At 41.1% G+C, this 14,705-nt stretch overlaps 1 protein-coding gene across 2 annotated transcripts in view; it reads left to right on the top strand.

Moving 5' to 3' along the window:
• pde4d (phosphodiesterase 4D, cAMP-specific) overlaps nucleotides 1-14,705 on the top strand; it is a 153,998-nt gene that overhangs the window by 41,750 nt on the left and 97,543 nt on the right. The window contains exon 1 of one of the 2 annotated variants that reach the window (XM_086077093.1): nucleotides 3,053-3,816. The exons of the other annotated variant lie outside the window; for it this stretch is intronic. Coding sequence (XP_085933219.1) covers nucleotides 3,554-3,816 — 263 coding nt within the window. The 5' untranslated portion in view covers nucleotides 3,053-3,553. Of the gene's footprint in view, nucleotides 1-3,052; nucleotides 3,817-14,705 lie in introns of those variants that run through there. 2 annotated transcript variants of the gene reach the window in all.

Consider the following 14,705-nt stretch of genomic DNA (forward strand, 5'->3'; position numbering starts at 1 on the left):
ATCCTTACGTGTATGCATCCACTTCCTTTTTTGTATTCACCCCACTTTTGTTCCTTCAGCCTTTCTTTCTAGTTTTTTTAAATCCACTTGTCCTTCTCCATAATCGTTGCCTCTGGTAACTAGATGAGCTGCAGAGGGGGAGGGGGGGGGGGTGCGCACACGTTTTGTCACGTGTTGAGGTCTTGAGGAAAATCTTTGGCAAAGAAAAAGGTCAGAGGAAAAGAAGCGAAGAAGTGAAGGCGGTGAGGAGAGAAACAGCACAGAGTGAGAGAGAGAGAAAAAAGAAGATGGCTGGCAATGCCGGAACGCAAGCTGCCACGGCCGAATGTGTCGCAGTTTGCGCTTCGCCAAATCAGCAATCTCGTGATGTAACGCGCCAGACCCCGCCGACTCATTTGAATTTGATTCCCACCAGCCAGCGTTGAGTAGACGAGGGCCAGGATTGGCAGACAAACGGCCATCTTGATGAAGAACAACGCTTTTATGCTGCCTTGGAGAAGGAGAACTCATATGGCAGTCTAAAATGAGGAAAGGGCTCTCATGTCATCCTTATGCTTTTTGAAGCCACTAGAGGGCGTATTCGTCCAGTATCGCGGGATTCTATGTTCATGTTATGGTCCATTTCATTTCTTTCTTTGCCAGTACATGCTCAGTTTTGGGGATGATGTTGGCAGAAATGGCTGATGAGCACTTTGCTATGCTGTCATGTCGTCAATGGTCTTTCCTTGTCATTTCAACATATGCAGACCATTTTGCAGGGAAATTTGTATTCTATTGACAGATTTTGGCTGTTTGGTTAATTTAAGGGATTGTCTTTTTTTCTTTTTTTCATAGTATTTGTTTGTCAGGGATAAGCCCTGTTGCTAATAGCAAAAAAAAAAATCAAAAAATGCAATGAATTGATGTTCCTATATTAAGAGTTCAAACTACACTCCAAAAAGGGAATTGTTGAACAAATTTAAATGAATTGCTTCAAGTGGTAACGCACAATTGAAATAAGTTAATGTTTTAAGTTTAATTCATTGTGAGGTGAGTAACTCATTCACTGCCATTGACGCCTATAAACGTCAAAAATTCATTTTAACTTTTTTATTAGTTTAACTTTTTTTCGCACTTTTGTTAACAAGAGTATGAAAACCTAGACATTTTTTTAATAATCTTTTTTTTTTTAAAGAAAAAAACGATTATTAAAAATTAGGGGCGACAGGCGATTCAAATTTTTTATTGTAATTAATCGCATGACTTCACTAGTTAACTCACGATTAATCACACATTTTATATCTGTTCTAAATGTACAAAACGTCTATAGCCGTCAATGGCAGTGAATGAGTTACGTTTAATCACTTGAGTTCATTTAAGCCAATATATTAATTTTGAATTAACGTAATTGTGTTTTACCACTTGAAGCAATTTAATTAAGTTGGTCAACAGTTCTCTTTTTAGAGCGTATACTGCCCTATGCTACAACGTGAATAAGCCTAAAAAAAATTGTGGCTTTGGAATGACATGTAGGACAAACAGTACCTGAATGATACTAAAATTATTATTTTTTTCAGACCAATACAAGTGCTCAATCTTTCAGCTCATGCCAATATGAAATACTGATACTTGTACTTTTGGTATATGCACTCAACAAAAATATAAACGTAACACTTTTTCGTTTTTGCTTCCATTTTTTATGAGATGAACTCAAAGATCTCAAACTTCTTCCACATACACAATAGCGCCGTATCTCTCGAATATTGTTCACAAACAAGTCAAAATCTGTGATAGTGAGAACCTCTCCTTTGCCGGGATAATCCATCCCACCTCACAGGTGTGACACCATTGTCACTTCTACCGTTGTTTTGATACATGCAAAGCCATGTTTGTTCTGTAGATTGCAATAAAGTTAGGGGGAAAAAAAAGTGTTCGTCTTCTTCTCTGATTCTTTTTCTACGCTTTCCGTTAACTCCCCGTGGCTGCGCTACAGCGCCACTCCAGACTTGGCATATACATTACAGCCGTTAAACGTCCGGACGGGGCCTTAGACAGTGTGTCGCACACCTGTCTCGGCAAAGGAGAAGTGCTCACTATCACACATTTCGACTGGTTTGTGAACAATATTTGAGAGGAATTGTGATATTGTGTATGTGGAAGAAGTTTTAGATCTTTGACTGCATCTCATAAAAAACGGAAGCAAAAACGAAAACGTTTATATTTTTGTTGAGTATAAAATTAAAGACCTGTATATCCCAATATAGCATTTTTCCTTATAATGACATTAAATTAATGGAAATTTTTTAGCCTTAGAATTTCTCATTTCTAGTATCTGGTATCGGCCATTGTCATGAGAACCGATACCTAAGTCCTGGTATCAGCCCATTACTGATGCCTGGTATTGGTATTTGCCCATCCCTAATACATTTTTATGCGAGAGGCTGATTCACTGTTTTTCCACTTATGCGCGTCTTTTGTCCATATTTCAAACGGCAATTTTGGTCATACATCTGGTTAGGCTGTGCACAGTCCTACGTGGTCCCCCAGTAGAACTGATGGAAAATGGTGGCCCCCTCCAGGATTTACATTTGGCATCCCTGCCCTTGCTGGTCAAACCATGGGAAGAAAAACTTCGGAAAGGCTGTACTTGACGGGTGGCACTGCAGAGCAAATGTTATTTGTATTTATCGATTTGCTATTGGCATGAAAACGTCCATTTTTTCAAAGTATGGCACGCGTAGGCACACACTTGTGGTTTTGGGCTGTTCCTCGACATATCTTGATGTGGAGCCTGCTTTCAGCCCCCTTAATAACTCATGCGGGCTTTTAGCGCCACACAGCTCCGCTCTCACACGCGCGCTTCTATTAAAACATCTTGGCGGCGTCACTCAAGCAAGACTCCATTCCTCCCTCTTTTTTATCCTTTTTATTAAACACACACTCTCGCACACACTCCGGTTGCTCCAAAGGATCAGTAGCTTGTAAACTGGCTGCAGTCAGCAGTCATTATGCGTGAGTGTGTGTGTGTCAGGAGGGAAGATGGGAGGAGGAGGAGGAGGAGGAGGATGGATGAATTGCTTGGATTGGATGGTGCAGAACTCCAGCAAGCCTTACTGGATTTAGTCGCACTGGGCTGGCGATGGTTCCCAATGGCTAGATTTCACTTGCGCCGTTGAGGGGGCACGCGCTCAATGATTTAGTTCAACTCCTGCCAGATTTGGATTTGCCCGACTGTGCTGCCGCTGAGAAAAACGGAAATCCCTTTTTTTTTTTCTTTTTTTTTTGCCCGCCGCCCTCTCTCCTCTCTTGCATCGTCCCCTCATCTTCTCTTCTTGCAGACAAAGGCAGCAGCCTGCCTGTCTGCGTGGTCATCTCTTCACAAGGAAGACTTCATTTTTAATTAATTTTTTTTTTTTACCTGCAAACGTTTTATTTTTTACTATCTGGAGGAATTTGGGAATTTGCCGATTTTTTTCCAATCTGGACTGATACAACTGAGGTGATTTTCTCTTTGGATCCGGGGGCATATTCCTGGTGCTAGTGGTGGTGCCGGTGGCCAAGGCGCGGGAGAGGCATGGCCCAGCAGGCAGCCATGGGGCCGACGCACCAGGACACCCTGGCCGTGCCCCCCATGCCCAAGCACTCGGGCCTGAACGAGGACCTGGTGAAGATCCTGCGCGAGAACCTGCTGCACCCGGAGAGACCCCGAGGACAACGGCGCTCGCCCTCCTCCGTCTCCCCCCGCCTCTCGCCGCGCAACTCGCCCCGGTTGCTCCGCCGCATGCTGCTCAACAACAACATCCACAAGCAGAGGCGCTTCACCGTGGCGCACACATGGTGAGACCAGATTCCGTAAATATATATATATATATATATATATTAGTGTCCTCCTAGGGCAAACTTTCAAGAACTGCTTGTGGAAGCTGCAGAGGTGATGAGATATTTAAGGCATAAAACGTCACTTCCATATGCGACAGCTGTTTTTACCAATACAGAGATCCCTATAGCTTATAGCACAGTGGTTCTTAACTTGGGTTCGATCGGGTAAGTCGGTTTTCAGGGGTTCGGCAGAAGTTCATGATGCTGCGCCCCCGCTCGGCCATCATTGGCTGCAGGTGATCACGCCACATTGCTTGACCTATCTGTGCTGCAGGGACGTTTGGTGCGCTCAGTAGTTTTCTATATTTTTATTTCTTTATTATTGTAATTCCTTCATACTATTTTGAGCAACAACAAAAAAAAGAAAGTGGTCGGATAAATACTGTATGTGCAATATGAATTAACATGTATGACGGATTATGGAGTTCCGCAGGGTTCAATTCTGGGGCCTCTGCTGTTTCCAGTTTTTAGGAAATCGTTGAGGGTTTAGTACCTCCAACAAGGTTAAGGACCACTGGTCTAGATTAGGACATATCCCCCGCGATGAACATTGTACTCAAATACACCTTGTGCTGTCGAATATTTTTAAAATCGATTATTCTATCAATTATGTAATCAAATAATCGGCGTAGTGTTTTAGAAAAGTATTTTTTTCCCTGATTACTGTTCATTAACCAGTCATTTTTGCTTACTTCCTATTTTGTATTCATAGTGATAAAAAATCATTGATGTACTTGTCAACTTTTTTTAAACTGATTACGTTGCCGGTTCGATCATTACATTTGTCTTATTTAGATTGACTGATTGCAAATAATCATTCTTCTTCCATGAAAGATGACTGAAATCAGTGATTAATTGCTGTTGAGATGCTCAGATCGTTTCGACAATTTAATCAAGAAATTGCCCAATACGACTCTATTATTAAAATAGTTGTTGATTAATAAAATTTTGACAGCTCTAAATAAACAGTAAATTAAAAAAAGTAAATTTTACTCTGAAAAAGACAATATTCGGTCCCAGACTTAACTGAGTAAACTTTATACTCGGAAGAGAGTAAAAATATTCCAAAAGTTGAGGAACAGCCTACCTAACCACTTTGTGTCAATATATCGCAGGTGTCAGGTGGAATCCTCGTATACCTCCATTTTTTGGTCTCCTTTGGGACACAGCAATATGTTAGCTAACAATAAGTCTAGCATAGCTCAAGTGGTTGTCTTCCATGATCGTTCCTCAACCCTTGAGTATTTTATTGTTGTCGTTTGTTTTGTAGTATTTTACTCTCTCCCAAGTGTAAAAGTGTACTCTGCGAAATTTACCGTGTAGAATCTGCTACCACCTTAGAACCGAAAGCCCTCCGTCACTTTTGCCGTGTTCGTCTTCGTACACCTGCCTGCCAGCAGTTTTTGGACTGTTAATTAGCGCTCTATTTTTAGCTGTCTATCAAGCTTGGTTGCGCCCGCCCACGCCTCGCGCCTTCATCTATTCCCCGCCATAACTCTCTCCTTTCCACCCGACCCCCGTTAACCAGTTTTCTTCTCGCCTCAATGACTCGCAATATCCTGTCCTTGATGTCAGCCGCCGGCTCTCTGCATGTACACGGGTGTCTTTGGTTTATGACGGCATTAGTATGTGTTGTTTTGAAGTTACGAACTAGTTTGCGTATTTTTGATTTGGTGGTTTTCTTGTTTGTGTGACACAATGAGTTTCTTGTTATTTTACTATGTCCTTCCGTTGATATATACCGGCATTGTGTCTGATGCACCTGCGGAATATGTTGCCGCCGCACAGGCGTCGGTATGCAAGTATCGTTATATTTTTACACGTCTGCCTGAAGAACTTCTCCTTTCTTGTGTTAAATGTGGCTTTACTTTGCTTGTTTCCTGAGCAATCTCACTTGAGTCTTTCCTTTTATTAACTCTCCCATCACTTTTATTATCACTGTTATCCATCTTTTGGGCGCCCAGTGCTCATATACTGTATGTTGCGAGCGTGTCTGTGTAATTTCAATTTTATGACTTCATTATCTGCGCCTGTGCGCAAACACACAAATGCAACGGTGCGTCCGTGGTGGTTATTTTGGATTATGTAAGCATTCACACTATCATCATCATCATCATACCCCATCTGCCTCTTAAAGATTAAAAAAAAAAAAAAAATTCCACCATTCCCAGTTCATAACCAGAGAATTTAGCCTTTTTATTATTATTATTATTATTATTATTTTTTTAAATAAATCTTCTGTTGTTTTTTTTTATCATTGGCTGAAGCTCTTCTCCGTGGTAATATGGTGGAAATAGGATGTGGTCGCAAATGGTGCCCTAACTTCATTATACAGTAGATGCATCTTGATTTTAAAGAGGAACTTCCTGATTAGTCCACACTCGAGGATGCAAGCGGCATTTTTGATGTGGTTAATGACGCAAATGCAATTAAATACCAGCCAATTCGTTGTTACGCACCCACTTCGAAAACTGCTGTGCTCTGTTACAGGACGAATATGTGTGATACCAAGTTCGATATTCGGGGGTTCTCTGGGCAAAAGAATGGAAAGCTGCGCTCATAATAAATACGTGTGAAACATGAACAGTAGTCATATTGAAGTTGGTCAGTCAGTCGTTGCAGCAGGAGACTCGTTTTGCTTTAAAAACTGATAGAACATTGTGGTCTTCTGGTGTTGTTTGTAACACACCATCTTGCTTGGCCTTGACCTTTTTTTTGCTTCTTGAGTAAGTCTGAATCTTTCCCAGTAGGAAAATTCATAACTGTTGTATCCTTTCTGTGTGGACTCTGCATGTGCTCTGCTGGCCTTCCAGCTTTCTGTTTCCAGATGTCCACAGCACGGTTTGAAAAGAGTAATTTCCATCATGGGGTGTGTCGGGATGGTCATAGTCTTAGTCATAGTCATAGTCATTTGTCAGCCATGTAAATAGTGCGTCATAGCAGCAATTTTAACCATGCCGTTTTAAACTTACCTGTCAGAGAAAGCTCCCGTCAACCCGCTCCTGCAATGTTGCCTGGCTGTAGAAGACAGTGGCGGGGGACACACCCCGTCCACATGGAGATATTTTTTTCAGTTTCCCAAATTTCCCGTAAACACGGATCATTTCGAGCAATATGCGCAGTTGCGCATCCATGTGAAAACGTTGAAACTTAGCCAAAATGTCCTCCCGGTTGCCCCTGGATTTAAGCACATGTGGTCTCTGCGGTTCTACCGTCACAACTGTGGTTGTAGAGATGTGGAAGATTTTGCTACACAAGCAATGTCCTGCTCTGAGGCTTTGGCAGCACCAACGTAACGCGGCTGTCCGCCATTGTTGTAAATGTTGGCAGTGTCCGTGCGAGAAGTGAGCTAACCACGTCATCAGACATCATATTACGCAACTTTGTCACTTTATGAGAAATTAAGACTATATTGGTGTTTGATTAGGACACATTGACTGATTATGATAATTATGAAAATCGGTCGTTCCTTGCCGTTTTCATATTTGACACTGATGTCGCCATCCCCACTTATAAACCTCGCAGTACAAACGGAAATCTGTTTTATTGATTGGATCTTTGGAACTGAACTGCAGTGCTTGGTAGAAACGTGACTCAAACTGAACCAAGATGTGTCAACTACATATGCAAATGCGAGACGAATATCCTTTTCGTCGTGACTGCGGCGCTCACAAGAGAGTCACAGTACGAGGCAGCAAGCGAAGACAGCGTCTGGCTAATCAAGGCGATGTGCTGTTTTGACATTTGCGGGGGGGCGGGGGGGCGGGGGGGCGGGGCGGGGGTTGGGGGGGTTTCAACAATAAGAAGTGCCAGACCAGACCAGATATAGATGATGTGACAGACGAGGGGAGAGGTGTTGTAGCGAGGGCAAAGGGAGAGACAATTCATTTGTGAGAGAGTGAGAGACACCAGCGTAATTTACCTCAATCATCTGCTTATTGTTTAACCGCCGCTAGGATTCGCAGGGCTGCTGGGTGCTAAATTCTAGTGACACACAGACACACATAAACACGCACTTAGGCCTCAGTGGTGACACTCCACACTTCATTAAGGAGACAATGCTTCTCGGCGGACTGATTGGACTGATGTACAGCTTTGCTCCTCTTATGGGGCTCGAGTCGAATGGAAACTGCTCGCAAATTGTTTTCTCGTCAATCGTCAATGGGAACCACGTGCTGATTGGCCAAAACAAAACATCAAAACCTGTACTTAAGAAAAAAAACAAAAGTACTTTTCAGAGTAATGAGCCGAAGCACAAAAAGCAGCAGCTTGACATTCTTCTTCTTAAAAAATAAAAAAATATATGTATTCTAAAGGTTCAAAATGTTTATTCCCACTAGCAGTTGTAGTTTACTGTGACGCTAAACACGTTGCGTCGTTAAAACAGCTGCACAACTTTGCCTTCGGCATCTCCGTTAGCTTAATGCTAACACGCAATGCAAAACATCGATGGTCATGGTAGTATACACCTTTAAGCAGAATCACTTAATCCTTAAAAAAATAAATAATAATATTAATAATTTTGAGTTTGCACTTTTTTTTTTAATGACTAAATTGTGTTTGGCCCAAAAGGAACTTATATAACCGTATTGCTTCAAATAATTTTGTCTTAATATTTTTTACATCAAAACCAGAAAATAAATAACTATTTGAATAATCATGATTTCAATTACTACCAAAATAATCATGATTAATATTGTTTTGCCCTACCCACAGGCTTATATTTCTAAACATGCTTTTTAAAAAACAACAACTAATAACACAATTATTGTTGCTTACCGAGTCAATGGTGAATCATATCTTCGTATGCTTCTTTTTGTTATACAGCCCCCTGGTGGCTGAGGCATGCAAACCATACCAAACCATCAAGGTTCAAAAACAAAAAACAAAACAAAAAAACGCCAAGGCTATTTTAAATGTACTTTACTAACTCATTCACTGCCATTGACGGCTATAGACGTAAAAAAAATTCTTTAACTTTTAACGTTTAACTTTTTTTTCTACTTTTGGTAACAAGAGTATGATAACCTAGATTTTTTTTACTGTACATTTAGAATGGGATATAAAATTTGTGATTAATTGTGAGTTAACTAGTGAAGTCATGCGATTAATTGCCATAAAAAAAATAATCGCCTGACGCCCCGAATTTTTAATAATCTTTAAGTCGCGTCAGGCAATTATTATTTTTTAATTGTACTTAATCGCATGACTTCAATAGTTAACTCATGATTAATCACACATTTTAGATCTGCTCTAAATGTACAATAATTTTTTTTCTAGGTTTTCATACTTTATAAAAAAATTTAAACTAATAGAAATAGTTCAAATGCATTTTTGACGTCTATAGCCGTCAATGGCAGTGAACGTGATTTTTTTTTCTCTCAATGAGATCAAAGAAAATAAAACGGCATTTTTATGAAACAATTTTAGGGTGGTGGTGGTGGAATGACTAAATTTATGCAACAAATATTAAATGACTTTAATGTTAGTGCCTGGTGGGCCATATTTTGCCCATTGATGAGCTGTCAAAAGCTGTGCATGTGTAAGCAGCTCATAATGCGTTTCATGCGGTTGGTGCCTCAATGCAATTGTTGCCAGTATTATAACTGCTCAAGGGGACTTGACCTGGCTGTTTGGGATTATAATAACATCTTGTGAAGAAGCCCTCTACTGTTAGCAAGCAGCAAGCTAGCGTACCTCGCTGGAAAGGGATGGAATTAGAGTTTGGTGTCTGTAAAAGGATGTTGCCTTGACATGAGCACATAAATGCAGGTCATGAATGCAAATGAGTAACGCTGTAGTCTGCGCAATTGAAGTGACAGCCTTTCAAGCTACTGTGACACCTTCGTTAGCAGAGCAGCGCAGCTCCTGCCACATGTTCACACGCGGGGATTTAATTGCTGTGTAAGACGCACGCGCTTGACGATAACAGCACTTTGCGTGTCCCTTGCATTGTGTTGCTGCATGCGGACATGAATGTTGATTTCATCAGCGACTGCAATAGCTGTCAGTGGAGCGCAGAAACGACAACGTAGAGGGCCGTTTTTTGTGGTTGGGTCGTCAGACCGCGTTGTGGCAAGTAGCAGTTTGTGTAATCAGCGAGGCAATTCATGGTGCAACGTGCGTTTGTGTGATACTGTACTTTTGTTTGTATCTTAGTTTGCAAGGCACATTCTGGTTGCTGGAAAATGACATAAGATGTTAAAGTTGATTAATGGGACCGTTTGCAGTGGTGATAAACCAGTTATCGGCGGCCATTTTAGAGAATTCAATGGCCCATAAGATGCCTGGTTGAAGCCTGTAGATGCATTGAGGATACACTTATTTGTTTTTTAACTTAAAAATAATGATGATAATGACTGGTAAGTGAGGACATTTTAATTGTACTGAAATTTTATAAACTTTTACTGTAGAAAACTTTGGGGAACTATTCGATGGATGGGGCTTGTTTTGGGGGTGTGTGGTGCGGGGGAAAAAGAAGATTTTTTTTTAAACAAAAGATAGGGAGAAAAACGTATTGAAAATCTGAAATGCTTAAAAATTTGGAGTAAGGCATTCAAATAATATTAAAATTTTTACCGCAAACAAATATCGGCTTAAAATATCGATTATCGGCTTTCTTGACTACTGATTATCGGTATTGACACTAAAGAACATATTGATCTATCACTAATTTGTAGTTTGGAAAAGTGAGAAGTAGTTACCGAAAAAAAACTAAAATCATAGCGTAACATGCCATTTTTAAACTGGTAGAAATGGTAGATTCCTGTCTGTCCATTCCTAATGTATTATGTCTTGGGCCGAACTGATATAATCGGCCGAAATCTGCAAAAATTGCCCCTTTTTTTTTTGCCGCTTATCACCCTAATTGGGATTCTGCATTTTTGTTATATTCTAGCTCACAAAAATAAAAATAAAATAAAAAAATACATAGACCAACCAACAAACAAACAGTAACTAGGCTCTCAATTGTGCTTGGTGGAGGTAACAAAATCACAGCATCCGCACATTGGAAGCAGCATGCCATCAACACTCACGACTCCGCTTTGCATTCCCTCCACCACAGTCGCCGTTTTCAACTTTCCTCCCTACTGACCCTGAATTATTTTTAATGCTGTTGCACAACCGCATCCGATGCTGCATTGCAACAGTGCGACTGGCTCTTTATGTAACAGGAAGAGTGGGCCATATCAGTGAGGCGGGGAGGGAGGGGAGGGGGGGGGGCGGGGGAAACAGGTGGCTTTGGCTGGGTTGCGCTGATGCCAGTGCTTCTTCTCTGGCCAAGTGGCTCTTGATGGGGAAGCCTGTGGACAGATGATTGACGGACAGACGGACGGATGATGAATCTTTAATGTTTGGCTCGGAGCGGAGGACCAAAGTGCACGACTGGCTGATATCATCGTTTTATGCATCTTTATTTCATGGCTTTTAGCTGGATTGATGCAATACAGCTGGACACCACTGCAAACTAGAAACCACAGTAATACACACAGTGATGAATCACCCCCATCTGAACCGACCTTTAGTTTGGAAAAGCTGAATTTTAGATATACCTGCGCTCGGAATGCTCGTCTTGCACTGATTGTAAATCAGACGGCAAGAATTGCAAAGAGAAGGTTAAAAGTGTGTTGTAATTCTTAACCGTTGTGATGGTTTGACGAAATAATTTCACAGACATGTTATTACCTCATCCCGGCCATTTTCACTGAAGCAACCCCCTTCGCTCTCGGCTGTTTTACTGCATTTTGACTGATTTTGCAAGGCCCACAGAATGCTTTAAAACATGGAAGCTACCTAAAGAAAGATTAGATTAGATTATTCCGTTTCGCAGCAATTAGCATTAGAATATAGCTAAATCTCATCATTATTTACAAACCCGCTCAAAACAGTGGGGAAAAGGAGCTTTTTTGCAACATGGCCCTGGTTGATCTCGTATACTCTGCTGCCACCTGCTGGTCGTTTTTTGTAACAACTACCATTGCTTTAAGCCACCTCTTCAGGTCAGAGGCTGCATCAAAGCTTTTTGTATTTTATAGCATTAAAAAAAAAACATAAAAAGCGTATAAATACGTTTTTGGGACCATGGCAATGTTTAAAGATGGGAGCAAAAGACACGTGGAACTGATTTACACTTGTTAAAAAAAAAAGTACTGTATGTCTCTTTAAGGGAGTGTTGCATGCCTAATAAAAACTATTTCCTGTGATAATACAAAATGTATACAAAGTGATCCACTTTCTGTACATGCTGAGGTTATTTTCTTCCCTTTTCCAACGTAAGCCCTCAGCTCCTTTTCTCCACAGGCTCTATAGCTACCTTTTGATTGTGGCATTTCTATTAATAGCCTCTTCAGGGCCACGTCGCCCGTTGTTTGGGCTTTGCAGTCAGTCCACGCTCGTCCTTTCATTTTAAAGGTGTAGCACATGTTTTTCTTCTTCAAGTAATGGCTGCTTCTTTTGAGGCGGCGGAGGATTCGTCGGGTTTTTATCAGGCCAAACAGTCGTCTCCGCCCAGGAGAATAAGTGATTTGCATACGCTTGCGCCGCCGCTGCTTCAGCGCCGACACGTCGTTTTAACACAAAAACAGACAGATTGGACATGCACGGTTTTTGCTTGCGACGCGCACGCTATCGCAAACGGACACGCAGCGACTCGTTCTGTCTGGCGGTCGGGGATTAGTCAGGGTTGTGTGACTCAGCTTTGACTTTGTTTACTTGTGACAGAGCCGGCGATGGTCGGCATAAGATAAGAGAGGAGTCTTGTCGTATTAATCATTCGGTTTTCGTTACTATATTCGGCATTCGTAAAGCTACCTGTAGCTTCCTTCTCCACGTTGTTTCATTGTTGACGAGTTAGGGTCTTTGCAAACAATGACCTCAACGGCAGGTTATTGAAGTGTAGGCGTTAAATATGCTGCAACCGTTACAGCAGACGGGTGACGCTAAATAAAGTGCTTGTGTCATCTTGATAAGTCGCAACGGATGACTTTGGTGCCCTACGATAAAAGTCAAGTGAGAGGAAAGGGAAGCATGTTCATGTTATATAACTCACACACGGCGAGTGACGGGGATGACCACATTTCCGCCATTCTACACTGAAACGATAACGCCACAAATGTCCTGCGTGTGTGTGTGTGTGTATACACAGTATATGAATGGCTCATTGCATATAATACAATGTACCTCGTTACAGTTATGTGAAATATGCCAGCCATGTTTTCAATATCGTCTTGAGTATGAGTCTTTAAACATACCCCCCCCCCCCCCCCCAAAAAAAAAGCAACACTAGCAATACCATGATCATTCTTGTGGTCCAATGTGAGCATTGGGATCCAAAATCAGCCACGGATTTCCCAAATTGAGAACAGAAATACACAATGTTAGGTATTTTTCAGATGTTTACGTCACATTACCACATGTGAATTCGAGCACTATTAAGCTGCTAAAATATAAGATCGGCATTGACTCATCGTGCTCTTTATGTGACAGAAGAAACAATATGCCATTTGTTCTGGGACTGTACCTGTGGTCCATTGTTTGGGACCGATTTCAATCATTTCCATTCTAATTTTGAACCCTTAATGAAAATTCACTTTAGACATTTGAGTTATCAAATTTTGACAAAATAGTTACATATGTTGTCCCTTCTCGTAATTTTTGCAAAGTTTCTTATTCGCGGTGGGAATGTTGCAAATCACAACCACATTTTCAGACCTGAATACATATTCAGATTCAGAACCTACAGATTCACCCATTCGTAGATTACTTTCCAATTTCTTTCTGTGCATTGTAGAGTTCTTAGCATTTTTCAAAGAATTTTTCTGGCTAAAAAAAAAATCCCGGTTCCTATCTCCCCCGAATAGCGGGCATCCACTGTACTCGTTGGGGACGTGAGGAAATCAACTTGAATTCCTTTCACCCCAACTTCCTCGTTCTCATTTGTTTATATGTATGTCGTCTGTTCACCCTTGTTGTATTTTGGAATGTATGTTGTTTTCAATGAAGTCTGTTAAGAAAATCCAGCACTAATCTGGTATGTTCATAAGCATATTGATAACCTATATGTCTAATGTAATCACAACATTAGGAAGAATATTAACTTCACTTGAGTGGCTCTGGGAAGAGGCATCCATTAAAGCCGGATTGTCTACTTTGGAAGTAAGACAGTTAGGAATCTCACTGTTAAACGTCAAAGAGGCTTGACCGTCCGCCGTATGAGGAAATACAGCAATTTTCATTGGACATACTTAAAATAGTGCTGCCGTCCGTGCAAATGAGTGGCAGGTGGTAGACGAGGCTGTATTTAGTGTTTTTGCATTTTGGAAATAAATTTAAAAAAAGCCACATCGTAGACATCTTGACAATGAGTCGCTTTCAACTGGTGCAGACGCGCGAAGGTGTCTCGGCCGAGGTTAGCACGCCGGCGTGTTTAATTAAACCGTGACAAGAATGGATGGGACTTAAATGGGGCCCAGCTGCGGGACTTCATCAAAGACTTTTTTGATATGCTGATAGCTTGTTTGATTCAACCCAAATGACGGAAGGATTCTGCCAGTGGCTACCGCAACGCACACGTGCACGTCTCTCACTCGTTCTATTTTTAAATTTCATTTGATTATGGAAAAGTAGTCAGTTTGAGGTTTTATTTTTGCATGGCACGATTCATGTCATTTGGATTATTGTCAGTCTGTAAACATCATTTCAAACTAATCTTCCAACATTACCCTTAAAAATACATTTCTATTAATAGTATCATATATTATGAATATTACATGTAATCCATCTTTGTCATTTTGAGCTGAATTCTTACAGATTTCGCCTCGCGTCCTCCGAGTAATAGTTGATTGCGA

This window comes from Leptonotus elevatus, chromosome 5 (genome assembly GCF_054856555.1).
Source record: "Leptonotus elevatus isolate MCC_2025b chromosome 5, RoL_Lele_1.0, whole genome shotgun sequence".
NCBI classification, from domain to species: Eukaryota; Metazoa; Chordata; class Actinopteri; order Syngnathiformes; family Syngnathidae; genus Leptonotus; species Leptonotus elevatus.